At 50.8% G+C, this 20,918-nt stretch overlaps 6 protein-coding genes across 6 annotated transcripts; 3 read left to right on the plus strand and 3 right to left on the minus strand.

The window, feature by feature from the left end:
* Nucleotides 1–242: 242 nt before the first annotated feature.
* CORC01_00027 (cytochrome P450) lies at nucleotides 243–2,144 on the minus strand (the record flags this gene model as incomplete). The annotated part of the gene is made up of 6 exons (XM_022611685.1): nucleotides 243–347; nucleotides 401–490; nucleotides 584–1,022; nucleotides 1,078–1,328; nucleotides 1,398–1,763; nucleotides 1,827–2,144. The coding sequence occupies 6 exons, from the start codon at nucleotides 2,142–2,144 to the stop codon at nucleotides 243–245; spliced, it is 1,569 nt and encodes a 522-aa protein (XP_022481690.1).
* Nucleotides 2,145–3,334: 1,190 nt separating this feature from the next.
* CORC01_00028 (beta-ketoacyl synthase domain-containing protein) lies at nucleotides 3,335–10,963 on the plus strand (the record flags this gene model as incomplete). The annotated part of the gene is made up of 5 exons (XM_022611686.1): nucleotides 3,335–3,919; nucleotides 3,987–5,355; nucleotides 5,429–6,150; nucleotides 6,221–9,947; nucleotides 10,020–10,963. 5 exons carry the CDS (start codon nucleotides 3,335–3,337, stop codon nucleotides 10,961–10,963), a joined length of 7,347 nt encoding a protein of 2,448 aa, XP_022481691.1.
* Nucleotides 10,964–11,525: 562 nt separating this feature from the next.
* CORC01_00029 (uncharacterized protein) lies at nucleotides 11,526–12,578 on the minus strand (the record flags this gene model as incomplete). Its single annotated transcript, XM_022611687.1, has 4 exons — nucleotides 11,526–11,867; nucleotides 11,964–12,118; nucleotides 12,182–12,307; nucleotides 12,383–12,578. 4 exons carry the CDS (start codon nucleotides 12,576–12,578, stop codon nucleotides 11,526–11,528), a joined length of 819 nt encoding a protein of 272 aa, XP_022481692.1.
* A 1,657-nt stretch (nucleotides 12,579–14,235) lies between these two features.
* CORC01_00030 (uncharacterized protein) lies at nucleotides 14,236–15,271 on the plus strand (the record flags this gene model as incomplete). The annotated part of the gene is made up of 2 exons (XM_022611688.1): nucleotides 14,236–14,433; nucleotides 14,498–15,271. The coding sequence occupies 2 exons, from the start codon at nucleotides 14,236–14,238 to the stop codon at nucleotides 15,269–15,271; spliced, it is 972 nt and encodes a 323-aa protein (XP_022481693.1).
* A 2,047-nt stretch (nucleotides 15,272–17,318) lies between these two features.
* On the minus strand, nucleotides 17,319–17,909 carry CORC01_00031 (uncharacterized protein; the record flags this gene model as incomplete). Its single annotated transcript, XM_022611689.1, has 2 exons — nucleotides 17,319–17,673; nucleotides 17,734–17,909. The coding sequence occupies 2 exons, from the start codon at nucleotides 17,907–17,909 to the stop codon at nucleotides 17,319–17,321; spliced, it is 531 nt and encodes a 176-aa protein (XP_022481694.1).
* Nucleotides 17,910–19,581: 1,672 nt separating this feature from the next.
* Nucleotides 19,582–20,804, plus strand: CORC01_00032 (ent-kaurene oxidase; the record flags this gene model as incomplete). Its single annotated transcript, XM_022611690.1, has 2 exons — nucleotides 19,582–20,138; nucleotides 20,198–20,804. 2 exons carry the CDS (start codon nucleotides 19,582–19,584, stop codon nucleotides 20,802–20,804), a joined length of 1,164 nt encoding a protein of 387 aa, XP_022481695.1.
* Nucleotides 20,805–20,918: the final 114 nt, after the last annotated feature.

Below are 20,918 nucleotides of genomic sequence, written 5' to 3' on the forward strand. Positions count from 1 at the left end.
AATAGCTTAAGCCTATAGCTTTTTATATTATATACTCCTTAAGAAGTTTATTATTAAAGCGGCTGTACCTTTACTGCTATAGCGTTAAATACGATAATAATAACATCATAATAAGTAACGGAGACATATATAAGAAAGGAGTATTAGTTCCTGTATAGTAACTACACTTCTATATCTACTTTAAAAGCTGGTTGTTTTCGGTATTGTATTTATTTAACACGCCCCAGTCTGGAAAGTCGGCTTCACTCCCCTACCTCCGGTCGTTTCTCGATCCTTGCATACAGACCCTTTTGGAAGAAGAACCACGAGTTCTCATACTGGAACCTGTGGGGATCTACGACATGTATCTACTTGATGTTAGAACTGCAACTATTAAGCCAGACATTTGTGGGGGACTCACATCATAGTTGGCTATGAGAAATGCTAAGATCTTCTTGATTTCTAGAATGCCCACATACCTACCGATGCAGATGCGCCGCCCACCGCCGAACTTTGGCAGCTCAGTCAGCAAGCGCGCCACGTAGAGAAACGAGGAGAAAGCGAAGCTAGGATCAGGGTCGTGAATATCATGAAAAGTACTTACGGTGAGAATTCCGGCCTCCAACTTTCTTTTGTGAGCCTCGTCCTTCTCGATCCATCGCTCCGGCCTCCAGAATTCAGCATCGTCTCCGAACCAGCCCTTGTGCCGGTTCACAACGTAAGCATTCCCGCCGACATTAGTGCCCTCCGGTAGATGTTGGCCTGCGATTGTGATACCGCCCTTTGGTACAACGCGCTCGAAAGGAAGGGCGAAAGGCGGGTGCATGCGGATTCCCTCCAGAACGCAGGCGTCCAGGTACGGCAGGTTCCGGATCTCAGTCCATGTTGGGTATGGCCGTGAGACATTGGCATCCTTCAGTTCTTTGAAGAGCTTATCGAACGTGTGAGGGTATACCAGTAGGTTGTACATGGTTGTACGCATGAGACTTCCCACAGAATCAGAGCCAGCGATGACATTGGAAAACGTCCATGCAGCCGGAGCCCTATTACAAAAGTCAAAACTGTCCATACTTGTCGACTCTGCGGGATTTAACTCACGACGGAGGTAGCGAAGGGTCTTGCTGCGACACCTCAACATATCTTGTGAGAAAGTCCGACCCACGAGCATACTTGTCATTTTCCACGTCCCTCTTTTCGACATTGTTGGCGAGCGCTTCCCTCTTCTCGGCAATGGCTTTTGCTACAAACCCCATAATGCTCATCGATGCTTGGAGCCCCAAAGCACGTTGGATGGCGTCACCCACGCGGTTCTTTCGGAGTAGCCAGTCAATCATTGGCATTTGCGTAAACTTTATGATCATCAATGTCAGTTCATCCCTTGGCACCCCTCTTCAGCATTCATGACCGGGGCAGCATACCGGTGCAGAGGTTCGCATGAAAAACACAATGCTGGCTAGCATGCCTCCAACATCCTTGCCTGTATCCAGGAATCCATACCGCTTCGAAAATGTTAAAGTCCCCATGACATCGAATGCGAAGAACTGAAGCCAATCGCCTAGATTAAACACCTGGTCGTTGCCAACGAATTTGCACTCCAACTTCTCGTGTATGCATTCGAGGACTTCGTTGACGCGAGGCTCCAGGGATGGTATATTGGCAAGAGTAAAAAGAGGTGCGATAGGCGTCTTGAGCCTCTTGTGGACCTCATCGCTTGTGGTGTTGAAGATGGCTTCCAATGCACCCCCATTTGGAGTGTAGGCCTGAAGCGTTGGATAGAAATCTGACTGAAAACGGACACGTTAGACTGTGGCAGTAAGAGAGAGCCAATTCGATGAGAAAGCGCTCACCTTGGGAAATCCTATTCGCGCAGTGTATATCGTCGGGATGAGTTCCGGATTGTGGATGGAGACCGTGTTTGGGCCAATGCGCACAAGTTCGCCATATTCATCATGCGCCTCTTGAAGAATTAGGTGAGCGCGTTTGGTTTTGACCCAGTAAACCCTCTGGAAGTTCGTGAACTTTGCAAAGAATGGCCCGGGAATATGACGAAGACGCCACCATGTCCGCCCAAGCTGCAGGACCACAAGCAGAACCACCGTAGCGGCAGCGAGCCGCGAGGGACTACAATCTACCAAGGTCATGTTGGCAAGCATAATCACGGGCATGGTAGACTTCTTGCCAGCATACAAGCATGCAATGAAAAGGATGTCTACTGACTTGAACAGACGCTGTGGCATGAGATCCACCATGCATTTCAAATAGGTAGTTCGGTGGGTGTTCTTTTCTTCTGCTTGAAGCTCGGAGGAATGCGGTCGGCCCTGGTGGAGTTGACGCTTTTACTCAGGTACACCTAAACCTGCATATAGGACCCACGATACGGGTCTAAACTCTATATTAGTTCTCAGTCACGGACCTTGCTCCGATACCAAGATAATAAAAAAAGAACTGTGCATTACGCGGCAATATGTTTCATTTTGACAGCAGCGATAAGCATGACATTAAATTAGCCATAGGATGTCTTCCTTGTGAATGGGTGCTAGGTTTTTAGGGCGTGGGGCCGCTGTTTAAACTGCTGTTTAGGTCATGTCGGCACCGAGTACACGGGGACTACTTGCGACAGTATTCTCTCCAGAGAATCAGGGGTCCGGGCACCCACTTAGACGGGAAACAGGCGACCGTCTTCTCGGCAATTCGTTGCATGCAAAGCACCTCCAGAGTCCGCTTCTACCCGCCGGCGTGATGGCACCCTGTGAAGCTTCTACCGTCCCCGGCCTTAATCCGACACCCCACTTTTTGTACAGGCACCCAATAGAACACCTACTTTTCAACCACTTCTTTTAAAAGCCAAATAACCCAGTTCCTAATCTTATTACATAAGATTAGCTTTATATATATATATACGTATTTAAAAAAGTCTAAAATTATAATTCTTGGAGCTAAATTTAAAGAAATAACTAAAATTAATACTTTATTTAAGTAATTTATAATATGACAATAAGGAATATTTAATAAGTGATGAAATATAATATTAAAGTAAATAAAAAAGTCTCATGTACTACAAGATCTACTACTAAAGATTAAATTTAAAGTGATTTGTATACTTCTATATTTATTAAGTTTTGATTAGCTTTTCTGTTCGTGAGTTAAGTTGAGGTACAACATATACCCAGGTACAGAATGAAGCAGACTAAGCAACAGTCAAGTTTCATGCAACTGAGTACTAGAATCCACATGTACACATGCACAAGCGGGACCACCACAGACCGACCAGGCAGGAAACATTTATACTTCTGTCATTTATCAGCTTTCAAAACATCGTTCTTCAACGGTGCCTTGTCGCATACTCCAAACCATCATGCCTTTCAACAATGCTGCCACGGAGTTTCGCGTGGCCCTCTTTGGGCCACAAAGAACTGCTTGGACACGGCGGGACGTTGAAGACCTCCAGTCTGCCTTCCGAGAAGATGCGCGCCTCGAATTTCTGCGCAAGACACTGGGCACACTTCCCTCGCTATGGCCACAGGTCCAACAAGCATACGGCTCGCCAGACTTCCCAGCCGCAGCAAAGCTTCAAAGATTGCAAGAAATTGTGGCTGGCTCCAGCAGCATAGACGATACAGTGCTGTCAAACACAGAACTGGCGCCGCTCACGGTCATCACGCAGGTTGTCGACCTAATTCAGCAACACGGTACCAGCCTGGAAAACTTTGAGGCAGCGCAGGGCTTTTGTGTTGGGTTTCTCTCAGCTGCGTCCTATTCTTCAGCTCGAGACTGGCAGCACTTTGAAGGAAATGTCTCCAATGCCGTTCGACTAGCTGCCTGTTTTGGTATTGCAGTTGACATAGAGCAAACTTCTTCGCCAGTTAAGGTCGTGTCAGTGCGTTGCAGGACGCCGGCAGAGAGAGCGACCCTGGACACATGCTTGGACCGTTTCCCTAACGTAAGTCTGCATTTCTTACTAAGAAGAAACCCATGTCCAGAACTTGATGGCTGACAAAACTCGCTAGGCGTACATATCCTGCGTGACTGAGGATAGAAATCTCACCATCACACTGCCACATGCCAGCGAAGCTGATTTCAGTTCGCTTCTGAGGAAGGCCGACATCGCCACGACAGCTATTGACCTGCAAGGAAGCTATCACCATCTAAAGCACAGCGAGACCTCCAAGACTCTCATCAGCCTTTACGCGCAGCATGAAAATCTTCGACTGCCCGAGGCCACCGAGTTGCGGCTACCACTTCGTTCCACAGCTGACGCTGAGCTCATCACCACCGGCGCTCTTCACGATATTGCGACACAACTGATTCTTGGCCAACGTGCCAACTGGTTTGAGACGGTGAAGAAGACCGTGGCCCACCTGAGCCCAGATCAGACAGCGATAGTCAGCTTTGGCTCTGAATTGTGTCTCCCCAGATCACTGGCGAGATGTAAACAACAAATGCGACCCAGGAAGCCCACCGAGACGGAAGAGATCGCCGTCGTGGGCATGTCTTGTAGATTTCCTCAGTCTGAGAGCCTTGGCGCGTTCTGGCGGCTTGTCGAGGGGGGCGGCACGTGCATTGACAGTATGCCCACCGATCGCTTCGACCCTGCCCGGCTACAGCGTGAGCCCGTGTTGGACACGTTCTGGGGCAACTTTATCGACCGGCCAGACGTTTTTGATCACAAGTTCTTTGGGATTTCGGGCCGCGAGGCGAAATCAATGGACCCTCAGCAGCGACTCGCCCTCCAGGTTGCATATGAGGCGATGTCATCGTCTGGATACTGCAGCAAACCGTCTGCCAAGCGCGTCAAAGATGTTGGCTGCTACCTTGGCGTGGGCGCTGTCGACTATGAGGAAAACGTGGCCTCCCACGCTGCCAATGCCTTCGCAGCAACCGGCATCTTGCGGGCTTTTATTAGCGGCCGCATCAGCCATCATTTCGGCTGGGAGGGTCCTTCTCTTACAGTGGACACAGCATGTTCCTCCTCTGCTGTAGCTATACATACCGCCTGCAAAGCTCTTCTCGGCGGGGAGTGTTCCATGGCGCTTGCTGGCGGCGTCAACATCATCACGAGCCCCTCTCTCCACCAGAACCTGGCAGGAGCATCCTTCCTTAATCCAAAAGGTTCCTCCAGGGCTTTCGATGCTGATGCTGGTGGCTACTGTCGCGGAGAAGGGGCGGGAATGGTTGTGTTGAAAAGACTGTCCACAGCTTTGGCTGATGGCGACGTTGTGATTGGAGTCATCGCATCCTCAGCAGTCAACCAGAACTCAAGCTGCAGCCCGATCACCGTTCCGCACTCAGATTCGCAAAGTACTTTGTACAAGCGGGTGCTCAACGACGCCGGCATACAGGCTCAGGATGTAACCTATGTAGAGGCGCATGGAACTGGTGAGCCCTCAAATATATCTGCATATGTAGTCTCTTCATGTCTTGATAACATTAACGCTGACATTGCACATAGGTACTCAAGTCGGCGACCCGATTGAATACGAGAGCATTCGGTCCGCTCTTACTGGTCCCCTGCGCACCGAGCAGTTATATGTTGGCTCGGTCAAGGATAATATCGGTCATGCTGAGGCCGCCTCCGGAGCAGCCGGGGTCATCAAATGTCTACTCATGATGCATTACAAGACGATACCAAAACAAGCCTCCTTCACTTCCATCAACCCAAAGATCAGAACCTCAGCCGGAGACCGCATCACTGTATCGACGAAAACAGTTCCATGGACATCGAGCAAGCATATCGCCATGGTCAACAACTATGGAGCAGCTGGAAGCAACGCAGCCATTCTCATCCGCGCTCATCCAGTCGAGAGGAGACGCGCGGCAATCATCACCCCAGCCGTCCATCCCAGTCTTTTCCCCCACCCCATTCTTCTTTCGGCAAAGACCGCAACCAGCCTTACCTCCTACGCGGAAGCTCTAAAGACGTATCTTTCCAAGGGCACAGCATCCCTTGGAGACATTTCTTACAACATAGCACGAGCCCACGACGTGTCATTGAAATGCCGTGTGGGCTTTGTTTCCGATGCGATTGACAGTACAATATCCAGTCTGAGCGGGACGAAGGCATTTGATGCCATTAAGAGTCCCATAGTCTTGTGTTTTGGCGGCCAGACGGGGCAAACTGTAACTGTCTCGAAGGAGCTCTATAACAGCAGCGATCTTTTTCAAAAGCACTTGGTAAGTGATTGCCTTCCCGTTGACAGTCTGCCTGCTTAGAATAAATGGACGGCTGACTCTCTATGTTTAGGATGAGTGCGACTCGGTCTGCAGACGACTGGGTTACCCCAGCCTCTTTCCCGGTATTTTCGAGCCAGAGGAGATTGAAGATAGTGTTTTGCTCCATTGCAGGCTTCTGTCTCTGCAGTTGTCCTGCGCAAGAAGCTGGATTGACTCTGGCCTGGAGGTCGACACTCTGCTCGGCCATAGCTTCGGCCAGCTGACCGCGCTATGCGTGGCCGACTCCATTTCTCTCGAGGACACTTTCCGGCTCGTCGTAGGTAGGGCCCGCTTGGTCCGGGATGCCTGGGGCCCTGACCACGGTGCGATGCTAGCGGTGGAGTGCACCAGGGCCGATCTCGATCATATCATCTCACAAGTCAACTCGGGAGACGGTCTACGCGTGGAAGTCGCCTGCTATAATGGCCCGCAGCAGTTTGTGCTCGCCGGTGACACCCTCTCCATTGCGAAAGCTGCAGAGCTGTGCCGCAGTTTCAAGGTACACGAGCTGGGCAACACTCATGCGTACCACTCTCACCTGACAGACGCGATACTGAAGGACCTGTTGAAGATTGCTGGTTCCGTCAAGGTTCAGCCACCTCGCATCCCCATCGAGACCTGCACCCTTCATGAGGCATGGACCAATTTCACACCCGAGGCCATAGTGAATCATACACGACAGCCTGTCTATCTCAACGAGGCTGTGAATCGTATCGCAAGTCGTTTCCCCAGAGCAATCTGGGTTGAATCAGGATCGGCAACACCCATTCTCGCCATGGCCAAACGAGCCATCAACGCAACGAATAGATCCGACGTCTTCTTGCCAATGCAGCTGGGCGCAGCGAACGCTATGCGAAATTTGGCAAAGGCAGCCTGTGAGCTGTGGAAGGCAGGCTCGGCTGCTCAATACTGGCTGCACCATCCATCATCTGGGTATCGCTACCAAAAGGTGAACGTGCCACCATACCAGTTCGAACAGACGTCTCACTGGCTCTTGCTGGAGCAAAGGCTATCACCAGCCACGATCGAGACCACCCGGGCTCCGCGGCTTGTCAAATTGGTGAAACATGATCGCGCAAACGGAGAGCTCATCTCGGAGGTGAACACATCTAGTGACACATTCCAACTGGCTGCGAGTGGCCACGCAGTCGCTGGTCAGCACCTGTGTCCGGCATCCATGTACATGGAGATTGTCGCCCAATCTGCCAGTCTAGACGCACATCGCACCAGTTCCAAACAAAAGCGTGTGCCACATGTTGAGTGTCTTACGATGCTGGCTCCTCTGGGGACCAGCGATAGAACCGTGGTGCGCGTGCACCTCCACCAGACGGCACCGGAATCGTGGAAATTCGTCATCAGCAGCCAAGCGACCACCAGCTCGCGACCAGTTGATGTGCCGACAAGGCATGCCACCGGTTCCTTTTCGTGGCAGCAGGCCGACGACGCCATGGCGGAACGACGACTCCGGGTGCTCGGCCGCCTAGGGACAAGCCAGACCTCTGCATCAGCAATGGCTACCGGTATGAGTGGGGTGATGGTATATGACATGTTCTCAAACGTCGTTGACTACGCCGACTACTACCGGGGTGTTCACAGCATATCTGCGTCTGATAATGTGGCTACCGCTACGGTCAAGGTCCCAGCGAAGCAGCACGGGCTGATTGATGCGGGCATCACGGATCCCATCATGTTGGACAACTTTCTCCAGGTTGCTGGAATTCACACCAACTGCTTGTCACCCAGAGACCAGAGATTTGTACTTATGTGCACCTCTATAGACGAGATCATTTTCACCCCGTATTGCGTGGACAAGAGAAGCGCTGACCGTGAGTGGATTGTACACACACGGTTCGACGAGAACACGCCCGCCAACACGAGAACGAATGACATATTCGTGTGTGAGGCCGCTACCGGTCAGATTGTTATGGCCGTCTTGGGGGCAAACTTCAAAGGTGTCCCACTCAAGTCTCTGGCAAAGAGCCTTACCAGGCTCAACAAATCCTCGGCCGTAGAGGTTGAGGAACAGCCAGTCGTCACGGTGGATTCTGGCTACGAATCGGAGCGAAGTGATCCAGAATGGGCACCTGCTCAAAAGATCACCCTCGGCACGGTCGAAGCCACCCAGCTGGATCCGCTCGCAGTCACTGTCGGTACTGCCGAACCGAATGACGCCTTATCCAAGTTGCGAACGATGCTAAGCGAGATCATTGAGATAGCCGTGGATGAGGTGCTTCCAACCTCTTCACTGGACGCTCTTGGCATCGACTCCCTGCTCATAACAGAGGTGTTGGCCGAGATCAAGACCCGTTTTGGGATTGTCGTCGCGCAGGAGAAGCTGGCCAACTGTGCTGATGTGCGAGGGGTGGCAGATCTTTTGAGTGGAGGCGAGCCCCAGCGACGGGACAAGATGCCAAGAGCCTCAACATCGGAAGTTTCTCGCGCCAGCAACTCGGCCAGCTCGCTCCACGATAGTCACGTTGTCCCTTCTTCCACGGGCTTCACGGACAAAGAAGTTCCAGGCAGCACGCCTCTTGCAGTCGCAGGCCGCCACATCTTCTCCGAGACGATAGTCTCCTACGACAGGCACGCCGAAGACACAGGCTTCACCGACTTCTACGCCGACGTCTTCCCCACCCAGTCCGCCCTCGTGGTGCAATACGTGTTGACAGCATTCGTCTCCCTCGGCTGTGACCTAACATCAGTCGCCCCTGGTGCCACGCTCCCGCCCATGGAAGCCCTTCCAAAGCACGCCAAGGTCATAGTTCAGCTGCACGAAATCTTGGCCACGGCCGGCCTGCTCAGCAAACGGGCAGACGGAGAGTTTATCCGGACACAGCTACCCGTCCCCACAGTCCCTGCGTCTGTTCTCAAGGACGAGCTACTGCAAAAGTTTCCAAAGCACACCTCGGAAACTATGCTCCTCCACTCCACAGGTCAACAGCTGGCCGACTGCCTGACTGGACGGGTTGACCCAGTTTCAGTTCTCTTTGGGAATGCGGCTGCCCGTGAGCTTCTCGGAGACGTCTACACCAACGCGCCCATGTTCAAAACCGGAACGCTTGTGCTGTCTCAGTACCTATCATCCTTGCTTAGAGACATGGGTGGAAAGCGAGAGCTGAGGATACTCGAGCTTGGTGCAGGCACGGGAGGAACGACGAAGAATGTTGTTGAGACCCTGGTCGGACTGGGCCACAATTTCATCTACACATTCACGGATCTATCGTCTTCGCTTGTGGCAGCAGCAAAGCGCAAGTTTTCGAAATGGTCTTTCATGGAGTACCAAGTGGTTGATATCGAGAAGGATACTCGACCTGACTTTGTTGGCAAGTACGATATTATCCTGTCGACAAACTGCATCCATGCCACAAGAGACCTCGTGAACTCGACATCTCACATCCATGAAATGTTGAAGCCAGATGGGCTGCTTTGCCTGGTGGAGTTGACGCAGAACCTTTATTGGTTTGACCTTGTTTTTGGGCTTCTAGAGGGATGGTGGCTGTCATCTGATGGCCGATGGCATGCCTTGGCGAGCGAGGAGCTGTGGAAAAAGGATCTCCTCGCAGCCGGCTTCAAGTGGGTTGACTGGAGCCGCAGCTCGACGAAGGAGTCTCAGCTCCTCAGAGTCATCACGGCATCCCCATTCGACGCTCCTTTGCGTCTGGAGACGGTCCAATTCAAGGAAGTCGACGGCCAGAAACTTTACGCCGACATTCACTATCCAGACGAGCTCGTTGAGCCCGGAAAGACACTTCCCGTAGGTGAGCGAGACTACTAATTGCCCATTGCGTTCCATCATGCGACGCAGCCACAGACTGACATTTTCTACGCAGCGCTCATGATTCACGGAGGTGGCCACATTATGCTTTCGAGGCACGATGTCCGAGCAGACCAAACCGCCATGCTCCTGGATGCTGGCTTCCTCCCCATTAGCATTGACTACAGGCTCTGTCCCGAAACGACCTTGTCCGAGGGGCCAATGACTGACGTCGTCGACGGCCTGCACTGGATTCGCACCACATTGCCCCACGTTGCCCTCTCTAGATCAGACATATCCGTGGACGCGTCCAAGGTTGTGGTCATAGGCTGGTCCACGGGCGGGCACCTCGCCACGACACTGGCCTGGACATCAAAGGCCCGCGGAGTACAGCCTCCCGAGGCCATCTTCGCTTTGTATTGCCCGCTGGACTACGAAGATCCATTCTGGATGCGTCCCAACATTCCCGAAGGCGCAGGTTTACCTGAGGCGGCCACGGGGGCATCATTCGAGCTCGACGAGCATCTCTGGACCAAAGGCGTCTTCGACGCACCCATCACCAAGTACAATGTTGCCCCCAGCAAGAAAGCCTTGGGTGGCTGGCTCGCACCCTCGGACCCGCGCAGCAGGCTGGCGCTGTACATGAACTGCAGCGGCCGCACACTGCACGTCCTGCTCGCGGGCTTGGACAAGAAAATGCGCAGAGAGCCTGCTGCGCCGGCGCAGGCCGATATTGTAGCGGTCAGCCCGCTGGCGCAAGTCAGGGCCGGCAACTACACGACGCCGACTTTTATCCTGCACCCACGAGGAGATGACCTGATACCGTGGCAGCAGGCCCAGCGGACGTGGGAGGCGCTGCAAGAGATTCATGTTAATGCAGAGTTGAGGATTGTGGAAGGTGTAGGTCACTTGTTCGACTTGGGAGGGTTGCAGAGAGTTCCTACGGCGGTTGCTAGACAAGCTGTTGTAGATGGCTACGACTTCTTGTGCCGCCATGTGGGTTTGCAGTTGCGCACATGATTGCACAAATAGTTTTTCATTTCTGTACATTGTTAACTGAGATTCTAGCTTAATACACTTTGATACCTGTTCAGCCATCTTCGCATACCTCTGCCCCGAAGTCCTGGCGCATAACATCTCAGGTGATGATGGCTACTGTCATATTGCGATACTCCCATCTGGAGGCCGTATTTTTAACTCAGGGGTAGAAGTGTAGTTATCATCCGCACTACCCTACTGGGTGAGAAAGGCACCGTGAAAGACAGCAAGCTTGTCCCGGGACCCGAAGGCGAGGTGTGTGTCACCTAGATTCATACCACAAACGCACTATGTATGGGTGCAGAAAAAAGGCAAGATGACGATTTGATAGCTCTAGAAAACGACAAAGAACGACGCAAAAGCACAGCCCATCCCAGCCCCTAGGTATCTCCCAGTGGTCATTTCCATCATTTTAACTGTACTCCATGATTGTCATCATTGTGCGAGTTTTGTCATGGACAGTCGGACAATTTCGAGCCGTTTGTTAAATGGTCTTCTAGGTACTCTGCGCTCTATCATGTACATAATCCCGTGAACTTTTCCATCACGCTATGCCCCTCAGCTCTGGGTCAGTCAAGTGAGGATAAGGTATGATGGGGGCCATCTTCTCGTTCTTGCTTCCGGCAGGCGCGATATTCTTGATCCGCAATCCCCTCGCAGGGTCAGTGACGAACTTGTGCAATTCCTCCCAGTCTCTGCACATCATGGCCTGATCATCCGTTGCGTGGCCGTTCTTGTAACCGTTGACATATGACAAGGGCTGGGCATCCGCCATGCACATGATGGCGTCGCGAAGGGTGTTGATGCAGTGTGCCACATGTCCGGCCGTCCAGAGCGAGTCGTTGGTTCGCCCGTAATGGTAGGTAAACTCTTCGGAGATAACAAACTACAACAGGGCAAAGTTTTCTAAGTTAGCCATCGTCGGAGAGTACGATCGTCTTCAAGGGAAGCCGAGGGGAGGGGGTGTGAAATTGGTCCCTACTATGCAATGCATTTGGTGGAAGCCGCGAATGGCGTAGAGCTCCCTGCCGTCTTCAAGGGGATCCCAAGGCCAGAACGGTGGCAACTCGGCGATATTGCCATCGGGCTTGATTCGCTTGGCACGGGGCTCATCTGGCCTGATAAATATGCTGGAGCCTGTGATCAAGGCCCAAGAGGTCAACCGTGACATCTTGGCAAATGATAATGATCCAGACTTACTATTATGCATATGCTTCCAGTGATTGATCATAGCCATTGACTTGTCAAAGTCGTCGAATATGTTCTCGGGCATATAGTAAGGGTGGTCTTGACCCCAGTAGGTCAGCTTTAATGGGTACCCGATTCCTAATGCCACGATACATCTTAGTAACGGTAAGCGTGGTTGAGGGCCGCTCTGCATCTTTGTTGGACTTTACGTACCATTGGGAACAATCCCGTTCCAGTCCTCGCCTAGGAGACCACTCCACTCAATATCGCGATATGTGGCGTGCGGGTGTGGTGCGTCGCCGTCGCGGAAGAACCACAACGCGAAGAACAAAGCTTGGAAGGCATGGGTGATATAGAATCCGGTGCGAAAGAATCTCAGCTTCTTCTGGACCTTCGCCAACTGAACCATGGATGGTTTGTCAGGCGTGGGTTGGTTATCATCGTCGGCTTGTAAATCAACAGACTTGTATGCAATTTCATCGCGGTCAGAACTGCGCCCGTGCGCAAATATCCTGCTGAATGGGAACATTTCAGATAATGAACGCATTCTCGTGATACGTCCCAGGGATGCTAATGTGTTGAATTAGAAGAATCACCAACTTTCAGAGTTCAGAGTCATTGAGAAAAGTACAACATGCTAATTAGTGTTACGGTAGAAGCGGATGGGTACATTGAGCTGATTCGCAAGACTCATGACTCGCCACAGTCTATGGACAGCGTGTTAGACTGGAAGTGACATTCCTCGACAGTGACGCCCCCAAAACTCAATTTTTCACTGGGCACATGAAAACACATTGTTGTCGGGTAGGAATGCTAGGATGTTTAGGGTGTTCCAAGCTTCCTTGCCTGGAGGTTGGTTTGTGCAATTTACTCGGGTCTATGAAGCTTACTCGGGTCTGTGGAGCTTACTCGGGTCTGGCCAGTCGGGCTGTGCGACTCGGGCCTGGTCTTCATTAACACCGGCTTTGCTCCTCAGTGACCATGGTGATTCTGGTACTGGGTCACAGTCGTCCCGGCTCTCCCCGGGTGCTGGTGGCTGTACATGACCACGAAGATCAGCCATGGTATTTAGGCTCCAGAATCATGAATCTAGGGTCTAAACGCAGTCCAGTTATATCGCGAACCCTGTATGCAAGTCAGCTTTGGGCCGCGTGCTTAAAACTGATGTAGAAGATCCCTGCATAGAAACCGTGACGCGCAATGTGTTAGTAACACCCTTCGCTTTGGAAATGCTCCTCACCTGAGTATGACTTTGAATCAACACCCTCATTTGAACTTGTCTGCCCTTACCAAGCCTTAGGCTGCATATTATTGCGAGGTGGTTTTATTGTGGCCAACTTGCTTGGCTGGTGCCAGGAAAAAGGTTCGACCAAAGATGGCTTCTTCTCAAGAAAGCGTAAGTTGGATTGATATGCCCAAAAAAGGACAGCTGGGGATTCTGTTCATGTTGCGTTTTGCGGAACCCTGTGTCAGGTCGTCTGCCTCTGTAAGTGAGCATCCTTAGCTGATTATACCTACATTGCCTTTCGAATGCTCGTCGCAATCACCAAGCTCATAATGAACTTGAATAGACGTACCTCTACTTTCAGTTGAAGAATCTGGACCCTTCGCTCTCATCTGGGCAAATTGTTAGTCAGTCTGCCACAGTATCAACTGCCTACATCATTGGACAATGCTTGTCATCACTATGGATCAGCGAGCTTGCGGACAACCCAAAATACGGTCGCAAAAGGGTTCTCCTGCTCGGCACAGCAGCTTCAGGTAAGCTTATACTCCGAGGGAGATATTCGCATTGTCTGACATCGATATTAACGGTGGTGTGTTTCCAGTCATCAGTTCTTCACTCCTGGGATTTACCAGTCATTTCTATCAACTGGTACTTCTATGGGGTCTTGAAGGAGTTTTCAATGGCAACGTAGCAACGGCCAGAACTGTAATAACTGAGATCGTGGGCGAGACGAGGCAGGCACCATTCCATCCCTTGTCTTGTTTTATGCATTATGCGAGTGGTCGTACCAAGGCTGACTAAAGTGTACTGCTACAGATTCCTATCCAGAGCATTCGTCATGACCACCATGGCTACCACTTTGTCCACCCTCTTGAGCCCAATTATGGGAGGCCAACTGGCCGACCTTGCGAGTACGTATCCTGAGAAATATGGGAACAACTCATTCCTCAAGAAGTATCCCTACGCAACACCCGCCTTTGTCAATGCATCAATGTTGCTCATAACATTCATTGCGATTTTCTTCTTCCTTGAAGAGGTATGTCCTCCAATGGCTCCCTGGAGGTACGATCTGGCGTGCTGATAATATTCCACGATCCAAGACACATCCACAGAAGAGGGGTGACCCCGACCTTGGTCTAGCAATCTCAAGAAAGGCTTTATCTTGTTTCTACGGTCAGAAGAGTCACAGCGCCTCGTATCCACCATTGGACGACGAGGATTCAACGGAAATGGAGGCTGTGCCTTTCATAGTAGGGGATGACGTGGAAGAAGGTAACGCGGATGTGGAGGATCCAAACGACTCGGACGACGAATGTGATGACGGAAAGCAAGGAGAGAAGAGAAGCGGGTCGCTTACGCCCATCCCCGAGAAGAGCAAAGCTCCCCCAGTGCTTCCTTTCCGATGGATTTGGACCCGTAATTTCGTCCTTATGCTCATGGTATCTGCCATACATGACAGCCATATAGGGGCGTACACCGTACTCTGGGTCAATTTCCTCAGTGATCCTCCGGCGACTGGTGTTAACGACTCTCTGCCCTTCCGCTTCTCTGGCGGTCCGGGAATGACGCCTTCCGAGATTGGCTTCACACTGTCGATCGTCGGTGCATGTGGTCTTCCGGTTCAGTTCTTCGTGTACCCTAAAGTCATCCATAAACTGGGTGCTTTGAAAGCCTGGCGTCTTTTCATGCGAGGGTTTCCCATCATCTACAGCGCTGCTCCATTCATTGCCGTTGTCAGTAAGCTCACGAAATCGGCGACGAATGAGCACGGGCAGTCTCCGGCTGTCTGGATGCTCATTACCTTGATACAAGTCACACTGATCTTCTGCGCGGTCTTCGTCACACCCACGGCGCTTATGCTCATTAGACTGTGAGTGACTGTCTTCTCGCCCCCTACTATCAACATTTATGGCAAAAGCTTACCACAAATCATGCACTGCAGTGTGTGCCCTCACCCATCGGCCCTGGCGCGAACACACAGCATTTCGTATGTGGCTAGCGGTGTGGGCCGTTCAGTCGGATCGTTACTCGGAGCCCTTGTCTATAGCTATGGGACGTCTCACTCATTCACGGGCTTGGCTTTCTGGTTGGCAGCAGCCGTGGGCGTGTGTGTGTGTTGTCTGGCCATGGCGTGTAAGCAAGGCGATGGACACGAGATTTGGCTTGACGGAGATGAAGAGTAACTACCTGGGTACCTCCTGTCGCAAAGATATTTCGGAGATGTCACAAGAATCTCGCACTTCTGTATCCTCGCAAGAACGGCCCATTTCTCGGTATGACTATTACAGTACCTCATAGTCAGCATACGTCTAAGTACACGAGAATATCGAAATGAATTATGAGGTCCTTATGAAATTCTGCTATATTTAACAAGGTTAGTCTTTATTTTTTGGCTGCCTTACGCGTTGTAGAGCGAATTCTATGCTCGCTTAGCCTACTGCCTAGCGCAACGGTAGTCCTTAAGCTTGTCTGGCGACAATGGCGATAACGGCGCTCTAGAGTCTGACAAAACAGTTTGACGACTAGGTTTGAATTCGGGAGGCCTAATAGCAATCAAACGATTTCTGTTTATATCTGCCACGACTCTTCGCAAACCTCCCTTGCGGGTGTCGGAGGAGGGCTTGCCACAGTGGGCCTTTCTGGCAAGCCTAGCAAACCCTTGTTGACCACCCCTTTATTCTACGGGCATGGCTTCTTCAACATTTTCCCTAGATCGAGCCTTGGACTGAAAGAAATATGCCAATTGGTCGCCAATTCTGACGCATTGTCATCGCTAACATCGACAGAGTTTGTCGCTAATGCTATCGTCTGGTATCCATGTATCTGTACCGCTGCTGAATAATCACCTTGCCTCTACGGGAGCCTGGAGAATGATGAGAAGTCGTCTAAGAATGGCTTAAACCTCCTCCCCGTTTTTGATATTGTAATCTGAACGTTGAACTCAGGACCGGACCGCGCTGCCACGGACAGAATGGCGATAGCGGACGTTCGACTGTTCCAGGCTCACTGGCCTGTTCTTCGTGCCGGGAGTTCTGCTTCACGATTTCGTCATGTAGCGCCTCGATGAGTTTGTGTTATGTCAACATACCCATTTTCCGACCATCCAAAAATGAGGCTATTGCAACATGACCACCTATTTCAATTGACTATTAGCGAGGCCCAGGTGCCACTGCAATATAGCGTTCAGCAACACCAGGGCAATCAGATGCCCTGGATCCATCTGTATTAACCTCGACTTCCCAGCCTCAATCTGGGCCTGCTGTGTGTCGCTGATGTTGGCGAACTTGGTTAATCCTTAGCTTCTATTAATAGAACTTATTATTAAATAGCTAATATAGTCTCTCTAGCATAGGGCGGGCCGCTGGGGAAGGAGGGGGCATATATTACGGGCTGCGCCTAAGCCAACGCTACCTTAGGCTACGCCGCAGGCGCCACCAAAAGGTCTGCCACCATCCACCGCCCGATAAGCGGGCGGTCTATACCCGTTTTCTCCCCGCACGCCAGTAGCGAAGAACCTTTCTTTCTTCTTTAGCTTAGATAGCTTCAATTAAGGCACCCTTATATTAGATAAACCAGGGCATGTCCCTCACATATTTATTTCTATCTATTTCTATCTATTAGTTGATTACCCTCTCAATAACCCTTTATCTGCTTTTCTCTTCTATAGCGCCCTTTTCTACCCGTTCGATATGTGCATATATAAATGCGTATAAAACATCAAAAACTTCTGACGCCACGAAGAAGAAAACGACTATCGGCTCTGCGACCCTAGGGTAGCTATGAGGATAGTGAAAGTACCGCCAGCAGAACAATACAATAGAGAGAAATGTGCCAAATGTTCGACAGAACCTGTATATGAACCGTTAGTTAGAGCGCATATATGCTGATGCCATATCATTCCTCGACTTGTCTAGGTACAACTTACCAAATACCCCAGGAGTGTCCAAGGGTGTTATTTCGCCTCAGAAGCTGTGCCACGGACGTGATACTAATTAGGAGCTGGTCGGAGTAACCAAGGTAAAACGAAGCCGCATCCAGTCCGACGGTCTTGATGAAGAAGTAGAAGGACGCAGTCACAAAGCTGACCCCGAAAACCAAGACGAGCCCAAGGTTTTTGGCGACTACAGGAGACTGTTTGAACTGGCGCGCTCCATACTTCCATGTGGTGTGGACGATAAAGACGTCAATAACCAACCATGGTACGAAGCAAACCACCTGGGCTACAGACGTGGGCATCGCCACGCCAAAGAGAAATTCCCATGCTATATTTCCCGCCCTATATGATAGTCAATCACCAAGATCGGTAACATATCCTGGGCATATCCCAACAACGTACAGGGCAAAAAGTGGCATGCCATAGGACTTGTCGCGGTACCCCTGGCGTACGTAGAGGACATAGGCGATGGTCCAGAAAACCGATACGCTCAAGATTAGTGAATCTTGGACTTGCAAGTAGTACACTGGAGGCTGAATAGCTCGATCGATCGGGCTTAAGGGGAGGTGGTACGGCATCACGGCGACTGAACGGACAGGGCCAAACGATAAAGAGATCGAAAACTGCGTGAGTGGGTAGATGACTGAGTTCTCGCACACAGGATGAAATTCATATGGAAATATACTGCTTTATAGTGCATCTGCTAAGTAACACTGAGCGTACGCAACTGCCCTTACAAGAGGTCTGAGTCCTTAGAGTTTACTTTGAGGAATATTCCACGAAGCATTCAGAGCTGTTTATCTTGGCGTGTGGAGGAAGAGGTCCGGGTTCTTCGGGTTACCTTGCAATTCTGCGCAGCTGGTGGTGCACCAAAGATGAAGTCCAGAATGCTACTCAACAGCTACTACTACATTACTCGGGGTCGGCCCTCGCGCCCGACACGGCGACACTCATGCGGGCGTTACTCGGGGTCGGCCCTAGCGCGGCCAACATTGGCTTACCTAGCTTTTCAGGTCGGCCGACCCAGCTGTTTCCAGATACCCACCTAGTATGAGACTTACAAGGCGGAAGTCGGCAGGGCCCAGGCCCGAGGCCCAAATGCCGGCCCGAATCCCGTTACGTAAGGGGTCGGCCACACCTATTTTGGCTGGGCGCGCACAGGCGTCTATAGCTGGATTAATCAAGCCACTTCACGTAAGACTTATGTAGAAAAGTACTAGTATTAATTAGATTTATAACAATCACAATCTACTAGTTATACTAATTAAACTTATTTTAAATTATTGATAATTTTAATACCATAGAAAAGCTATTTTATATAAAAAATATTTTATAAAAAAATAAATAAGTTTTTTTTTTAAAAAAGAAAAAGCTAAAGATATTTAGCGACTTAACTATAGAAGGGTAGAAATTAGAATAAAAAAAAATATAATCTTTATTAACGCCTAACTCTAGTTCGCCGGCCCTTGTTATGAGTACTCTTACTAAGTAGTATTACTAAGTATATCGAGAACTCAGCCGCTAATAAGACCCCGAAGCACCTATAGAAAACTCATTCCATGTCGTTGAGACCGTATTCGGTCACGTTTCGCTTCCTACTCCGTAGTTCAAAACGCAAAGTATCAGTCTTAGAGGTTCATTCAGCCTGCTTCAACAGAGCAGTGGTGCTAGCTCCATGATTCCATACATTGTGCAGCCCTTCGGCGATGCTGAAGCGCAAATATACTCTGCTGGCAGTGTTCTAGCCGTCTTGATTGCTGTCTTGGCTTTTCGATGGCTGTTGAGTCTCCCAAAAACATCCCATTTCCCACTTCTCGGACAGCATACGGGAACCTCTGCACAGAAGCGCCAGTATTTCCAGCAAAATGCGCAAAAAGTGTTCCAAGAGGGCTACCAAAAGGTTTCCATATATCTGCCCAAAGCAAATGGTCTTGACTGACTGCTGATAGTTCCGAACGCGTGTCTGGCGCACGGAGTCCACAGATGGTATCTATAGCCCTTTTCTTTGGAAGCTGATCGCAGCGACTTGGAAGACATATTGACTAATCGGTCCCAGGAAACATATTGATACTACCCATACTGGCTGCGGATGAAGTCAACAAGCAACCGGAGCATGTTGTAAGCAGAAATGTAGCAAACGATAGGGTTAGTGCAGCATGCCACCACATCTTTTTGGCATCCTTCATGATTCACAACGTTATGTAGACATTCGAAACCAAATTATTAGGGATCACCTTTGCGACCCCATTAATGGTCCATGTCGTCAAGGCGGATCTCACTCGCCACATCCCGCTTCTGACCCAGGAATTGTCCGGCGAGGTCCAGCGGTCGATTCACGAGGCTCTTGGGTCTAATGCGCAGTATACTGAGGTGAACGTCTTCCCGAAGCTCCTACGCGTCGTGGCTATCGTTTCGGGCCTCGCGTTCGTTGGCTCTGACATGTACCGGCAAGAAGAGTACATCACCAACAGCATCACTTTCACAGTAGACCTCTTCGGCGCGATCGCAAAACTAAAGGCTTGGCCGAATTGGGGCCCGGTGCGAGCCATCGCCGCTCGTTTTATCGCTCCCGTCAAGAGACTCCATATCCATCGCCAAAAAGCCTATGATTACTTCATCCCTCGAATCCAGGAGCGGCGGAAGGCGACAGCAGGTCAGGAGGCTGGTGAAAAGCCCAAAGACATGCTCCAGTGGATGATCAACAAGGCTGACAAGTTTGGCATCAAAAATGATGAAGAGATTGCTATGATCTTGATCTTACTAGGCGTGGCAGCCATTCATACAACAACGTTGACCGTTGTTCACATGTGAGTGTCCCGAGGGCTCTATCTGCCCAACATCAGTCGCGTGCTGACCTGCTCGAAAGACTTTACGATCTCATCGGCCACTGCCCGGAAGTGATAACTGAGCTCCGCAAGGAAATCCAAACCGCGATGGACGGCCAGGGCGGAAAGATCACGACTGAAGCCCTCTACCAGATGAAGCTCCTGGACTCGGTCATGCGTGAATCTGCAAGACTTAACCCGACCAACGTCATGAGGATGCAGCGCAGCGTGCTGCAGTCGTTCCAGCTATCAGACGGAACGTTGATCCCCGCTGGTGTCGACATCGCCGTGCCCGCGCTCCCGGTCAACCTGGACGAGTTCAAGTACCCCGACGCGCTGCGATTCGATCCCTACCGGTTTGTCCACCTGAGGTCCGGAGAAAAGACCGACCCTATTGGCTATGCAAGCCGTGAGCTCTACCAGTTCATCTCCGTGACGAAAGAGAACATGGCCTTTGGGTTTGGCAAGCCGGCATGTCCGGGACGGTTTTTTGCGGCGGCTGAGATCAAGTTGATACTCATCTTCATCTTGATAGATTATGAAATTAAGATGCCGGATGGGTTTGAAGGACGGTATGCTAATAACGTGCGTGGGACTTCCATCACGCCGGACTTTAGCAAAAGCATCATGATACGTAGCAGAGCCTAAGTGTGAGTAGTTAGTATTGAAGCTATCGACTGACTCTACGATTTCTGGCGACTTCTTGAAAGCTTAGGAACAGGATGTGTTCTGCACACGGGCACAAAATTGATGAGATACTGA

This window comes from Colletotrichum orchidophilum (genome assembly GCF_001831195.1).
Source record: "Colletotrichum orchidophilum strain IMI 309357 chromosome Unknown Scaffold_1.1, whole genome shotgun sequence".
NCBI lineage: Eukaryota > Fungi > Ascomycota > Sordariomycetes > Glomerellales > Glomerellaceae > Colletotrichum > Colletotrichum orchidophilum.